The following is a 6,000-nucleotide window of genomic DNA, read 5'->3' on the forward strand; positions in this document are numbered from 1 at the left end:
AAGCAATTATGGTATTCGCAGGGGGTCAGATGGGGTCCTCTAAAAACTGTTACTGCCTCTATTCGCCGCTTATTGCCCGTCTCCTCAACATGAATGTCATAATATCTAACGACTTTACTGTGTGCTAATTGCAAAGGGGTTGAGTTGCGACTCATGGTTTGTTATGCCGGCGAGGGTACTCTCTCCAGCACGAAGCGATGCTGATGATCACAAGGCGCACCGCATCATCACCCAAATTATCTTCACAGGCACCAGAGTCCTAGGTCGCGCTTTCGCCGAAGCCTACAGACAAGCCGCAGCATCCTCCCAACATTCTCGGGCAGCAGGTGCCAATACCAGTGGTCCCGGTACTGCCAACAGTTTCGCCTCCTCCGGTCTCACCCTCGATGAAGCATGCAAGATTCTCAACGTCAAGCCACTACAAGGCGGGAAAACGGATATGAACAATGTGATGGAGAGATTCAGGACTATGTTTGATAGGAATGAGCCGACTAAGGGGGGAAGTTTCTATCTCCAAAGCAAGATATTGCGAGCGCGGGAAAGGATAGAGCTGGAGGTTAGGGAAGCGACAGAGGCTGTGGAGAGGGAGGCGGAGCTGAGAGAGGGATGGAAGCCCAAGGTATGGAAGGACCGATGACATCGACTCTCTCTGGGCAAGATGCAAATGTTAAAGATGGGATACTAGTGAAGCGAGTATCTGCTCATCAATCCCTACGTACGGGTCGCTGAGGGCAGTCCTCGGGATCAAGCCGGCTTTGATTCGGCGGCAATGCGTGTGGTCATGCATAGCCAGGTGTTTGTGGCATTTCTACTCTACTGGGGCACTCAACGGCTGCTTTTGGCGTTGTGAATTGCGGTTTCAGGGCCTTGCTCCGGGTCATCTTCTTTCTCATCATGGCTTGTGACAGCTATGTCCCCACCATGTCGAATTTGAGATCCATACTCAAAACCAACCACTCCTCACCGGAGGGTCTCTTGACATTTAAAAGGCAGGCAGGTGGTCTGGCTCAGATCGTGTCACCAATGCACGCAAATGATCAAGAATGAAACAATGAATCCTCATCGAGACTGGTCTTTCTAATTTCTTCTTTTTTTTTTCCTTTTTGGTTTTTCCTTTTCATTTTCAAGAATATAAGCTCAAGCTGACGCTCTTGTCCTCGACGCTGAGATCTCCATGCTCCAGGTCACGCTATCATTTACTTTACCTGACTCACGAACCCAGCTAAGCCTCGCCTGGAAACGCCCCTTGATTGAAGGACCCCTCGGACATGTTGCTCTCAGCCTCGTGGTGATGGAATGGCGCAATAGATATCATGCCGTCTCTCACACTGTGAGCAGCAAGCATAGCCAGTCAACCCGGCACGACTTCTCTCGTTTCTTGACCGCTACCCGGGCTGAGCAACGAGTAAGCGATGGTTAAGACGCATGAAACGCGACGGTCAAGATAGAGATTTGACGATCATTCCCTTTCAGAATCATATCGAACCTTCGATCCGCTGCAGGGACCGTAGCGTGCGTATGTAAGATAGTAGCAGTGATAGGGTTTTGATGGCGCTAGCGAGTCCTTTATCGCCATCGCGGTTAGTCCAGCTAGGTAAGGTTGACTCCCGCAAACATCCTGAACCTCTCAACAGTCAAGCATCCCCCTTTGTCTATTCAACGCCTCAGCCCGTACAGTCTGTCCGACACGCTGAGCTTTGCCTTTGCGAAAGTCAGATAAGCGGACTGAGCATTACTAATAGCAAGTCTAAGCGTCATAGACCAAGTATGGCGCGATCCGCCCGAAGACCCCTCGGACCCTGGCCATTAGGCCTCGGATTTTCATTTCACGTCGATTCATTTCGTCGCGCTGCCACCCGCGAGAAGTGAATTGCAATCAGTGTCGAGTCAGAGCTTCTCTGAACCCCGGCTGGGCTACAAAAAGCACCCACTCATCTCCTTGCTTCCATCCTTCTTCTACTCATTAACTCGTGCCAGTTCTACCTCTTCCCTACTCTCGCAGCTTTAAGCATTCCTTCTCTATAAATCCAGGCACTAGCCCAATCATGCCTCAAACTTCGCCTCCCCTGTCGACCCTACTTCCACCACTCATCTGTGGAACAGCTACCTTCAATGATCAATACAATCCAGACCCTTATGCACTGCCAACCACAGGCATAGTCCACCGCGCCCTCTCCTTGGGAGTCCGCGCCTTCGACACCTCTCCCTATTACGGCCCGGCTGAAGAATTGCTTGGAAAAGCGCTCAACACCCCATTTGTCCACGAGAACTTCCCCCGCCGCGACTACTTCCTCCTCACCAAAGTCGGGCGCATCGCTGGCGCTGAATTCGACTATTCAGCCCCTTGGGTACGACGTAGCGTACAGAGAAGTCTTGATCACCTACATACCAAGTACCTTGATGTCGTCTACTGCCACGACGTCGAGTTCGTCACTCCAGAGGAGGTCCTCACAGCGATTACAGAACTCCGGAGGATACGAGATGAGACTGGCCGGATAAAGTACGTGGGAATATCTGGCTACCCAGTGGCCACACTTTGTGAACTTGCAGAGATAATCCTTGAACGGACTGGCGAGCCTTTGGACGCAGTCATGTCGTACGCCAATTTTACCCTACAAAACACAAGGCTCAGCTCAGTCGCTCTTCCTAGGCTGAAGGCCGCAGGGGTCAGTGTAGTTCCAAATGCCTCCGTTCTCGGTATGGGGCTGCTGCGCCGTACAGGTGTACCCATCGGCGCTCAGGGCGACTTCCATCCGTCTCCTAGTGAGTTGCGGACCGTGATACAGAAAGCTAGCGATTGGTGTGACCAGCAAGATAATCGGATCGAGAAAGTCGCTATACGCTTCGCATTAGAAGTCTGGATGCGGGAAGGCGAGCCTGTTGGTTCGAAGGGCGATCCAGCCTCTGGAATAGCATGGCGACGAGAGCAGGTTAAGCCGAATGCTCCCAAGCTCGGAGTAAGTGTCATGGGTGTCAGCAACGTGGACGAGCTGAACGAAACGATGCGCGTCTGGAGAAGTATACTTGACGGCCTTGAAGGAGGTGAACACACTGCCGTCGAGTCTGGCCGAGGCTCCAGAGATCGGGTTTGGAGTCTGTCGAGGCAGAAGCAGGTTCAAGAATTGGCTACTGGGATACGAAAGGTCCTTGGAGAGTATCTGGACTTTGCTTGGGCAAGTCCTCCACCAGACTTCAAAAGGCCAGGCCTGGCTTCGACAGTACTTGCACCTTTGCCAACTCCCGCGGCTTCGCCCGATCATTCTGCTTTAAAGCTTCCGCCGGGGGAGTCCATGGATGTAAGCTGCACCGACTTGATCTAATGTTTGATCATGAGAGATACCACAGGAGGACTCGATTGGCATTTGCAGGAAGTATGGGCGTTCATTGACGCTCTTAAGCAATTCTGTCGGATGTCAATCAATGACTTCGACTAGCGGAAAGTTTCATGCATGTTTTGAACGCCTCTTGCAAATCCTCCAGGAGTCAAGCGTTCTAAACGGACTGGGCATGTCACCTAGTCTTTTCCTTTACCAATATTGAGATAGAGGAGCCGGACACTTGATGGACGCTCACTGGCTGCACGGATTTCCTGCTATTTGGCTCGAAGAGCATCTGGCATCGAAGAACTTATCTATGCCGATCGCTAGATCGGAGGCTGCGGCCAACGATGGTACTGTACTTCACGGCTCAAGGCTGCAATTCTATCGGTTGCAGTTTATCTTTGTAACCAAAGCTCCGCCATGATTTTCTACTACATGATTCTTCTCTCATATCATCATGCGAACCCGTGCCATTGCCTTATCCCACTGTCAGGGACTCAATGGTGTGTGTGGTAACTCTGTATTGTAGTATGAAGAGAATACTATCTATATAGGATTATTACAAGTATAAGTTTCATAGCAAAATAGAAAGGCCGAAAGGCCTTAACACGCTAAGCCTAATTAAGTTATAATATAAATAAGGTTAGTAAGATTATTAAAATCGTGATATTATCTTCTTCTTTAATTTAAAGCTTCGGCGATAACTATTATATAGTAGATATCGATTTTATAAAAAGTATATCTAGGCGTATATAAAGTAATATTCTTAAATATATTAATTTAATATATTATAATAAGTTCGAGATTTTTTTATAAGTTAATATAGTTGCTATAAATTAATAGCGCTAATAAAAGAGATTATTTTAAAGATCTTTTAAATAATAAATAAAGATTAACGATCTTAAGATAATAATAATAAAAATCTATTATTAGATCTAAATATTTTACTATATTTATAAATAGTTATTAGAATAAATTTTTCTTAATCTTAAGATCTTTATATCTAATTTTATATATTAAATATCTCCTCTTATTAGTTAAGAAATTATTTTTTTATTTATTTAATTTAAATTAAACTATTTCTTTAATATTATAAATTTCGCTTTTTTTATTAATATTGATAAAAGATAGTAGAGACTTAATCTATTTTAATAGTAAATCGCTATTATTAAGATATAATAGCTATAAATAAAAAATAGAATAAATATTATTTATAAAAGTCGAGAGTTCTAATTTATAAGCGAAATTATTTAAAGTTTTAATAATTCTAAATAATTTAAAATTTTTATAATTTAATAATTTATTAAGATATATAATTTTAATATTTCTTTTATTAAGTATAATTATATCTTTAACTCTAAATTTTAATATAAAAAGTTAATAATAATTAGCTTATTTCTTCTATAAAACTCGTAATTATTTAAATTAACTTCTTAGATAATTTCTTATAATATTTATCTTCTTAATAAATCTATTAATTAACTTAATATCTCTTTTTACTTTTTAATTAGCGAATTAATCTTAAGAAATAAAGAATTCTATTTTTAAATAAGAAATATATTTTTTAATAAAAAGAAATAATAATATATTTAATAAAGCGTTCTTATCGAAGTTAGTTTTAAACTTTATTATTAATAATAAATCTATTTAATTATCTTAGTTATAATTAATATAAATTTTAAGATATTACTTTAAGATAGCGTTAGCGTTCTCTATTTATTTATTAATTTTAAAATAAAATATAATAAAGAGTTTAGATTTAATTCTAATTCTTTTATATAGTTTTTTCTAGAAATATATTATAAACTAAATATTTTAATTAAAGATAATAATAAATAGATATTCTTTCTCTTATTATATAAATTCGATAAAGATTTAAACTACTATCTTTACTTCTAAAAAGTCTAAAAAAATAAATTTCTTCTTCTTATTAAGTCTATTTATAATTATTATAATATATTAATAAAAATATTTATATTTAAGTATTAGAGACTTAATAATATATATAATAACTTTATATTATAATATAAAGAGAATACTATTTATATAAAATTATTATAAATATAAGCTTTATAATAAGATAGAAAGATTAAAAGGTCTTAATATATTAAGTTTAATTAGGCTATAATATAAGTAAGATTATAAGGTCGTTAAAATCGTAATATTACCCCCCCCTTCAATTTAAAACTTCAGCGATAATTACTATATAGTAGATACCGATCTTATAAAAAGTATATCTAAACGTATACGAAGTAATATTCTTAAGTATATTAATTTAGTATTCTATAACGAGTTTAGAGTCTTCTTATAAATCGATATAGCTACTATAAATTAATAGCGCTAATAGAGAAAACTATTTTAAAGATCTTTTAAATAATAAATGAGGATTAATAACCTCGAGATAATAATAATAAAAATCTGCTATTAGATCTGAATATTCTACTATATTTATAAATAATTATTAGAATAAATTTTTCTTAATTTTAGAATCTTTATACTTAATTTTATATATTAGATATCCTCTCTTACTAGTTAAAGAATTATTTTTTTATTTATCTAATTTAGATTAAACTATTTCTTTAATATTATAAATTTTATTTTCTTTATTAATATTAATAGAAGACGACGAAGACTTAATTTATTTTAATAATAAATCGCTATTATTAAGATATAATAGCTA

The 6,000-nt window shown here is 38.8% G+C and overlaps 2 protein-coding genes across 2 annotated transcripts; both read left to right on the forward strand.

The window, feature by feature from the left end:
- Positions 1-153: 153 nt before the first annotated feature.
- HO133_001922 (uncharacterized protein) lies at positions 154-688 on the forward strand (the record flags this gene model as incomplete). The annotated part of the gene is made up of 3 exons (XM_037292850.1): positions 154-156; positions 215-619; positions 686-688. The coding sequence occupies 3 exons, from the start codon at positions 154-156 to the stop codon at positions 686-688; spliced, it is 411 nt and encodes a 136-aa protein (XP_037151389.1).
- A 1,357-nt stretch (positions 689-2,045) lies between these two features.
- HO133_001923 (uncharacterized protein) lies at positions 2,046-3,320 on the forward strand (the record flags this gene model as incomplete). The annotated part of the gene is made up of 1 exon (XM_037292851.1): positions 2,046-3,320. One exon carries the CDS (start codon positions 2,046-2,048, stop codon positions 3,318-3,320), a length of 1,275 nt encoding a protein of 424 aa, XP_037151390.1.
- Between the last annotated feature and the right edge of the window lie 2,680 nt (positions 3,321-6,000).

This window comes from Letharia lupina, assembly GCF_014066315.1.
Source record: "Letharia lupina isolate WasteWater1 chromosome Unknown contig_13, whole genome shotgun sequence".
NCBI classification, from domain to species: Eukaryota; Fungi; Ascomycota; class Lecanoromycetes; order Lecanorales; family Parmeliaceae; genus Letharia; species Letharia lupina.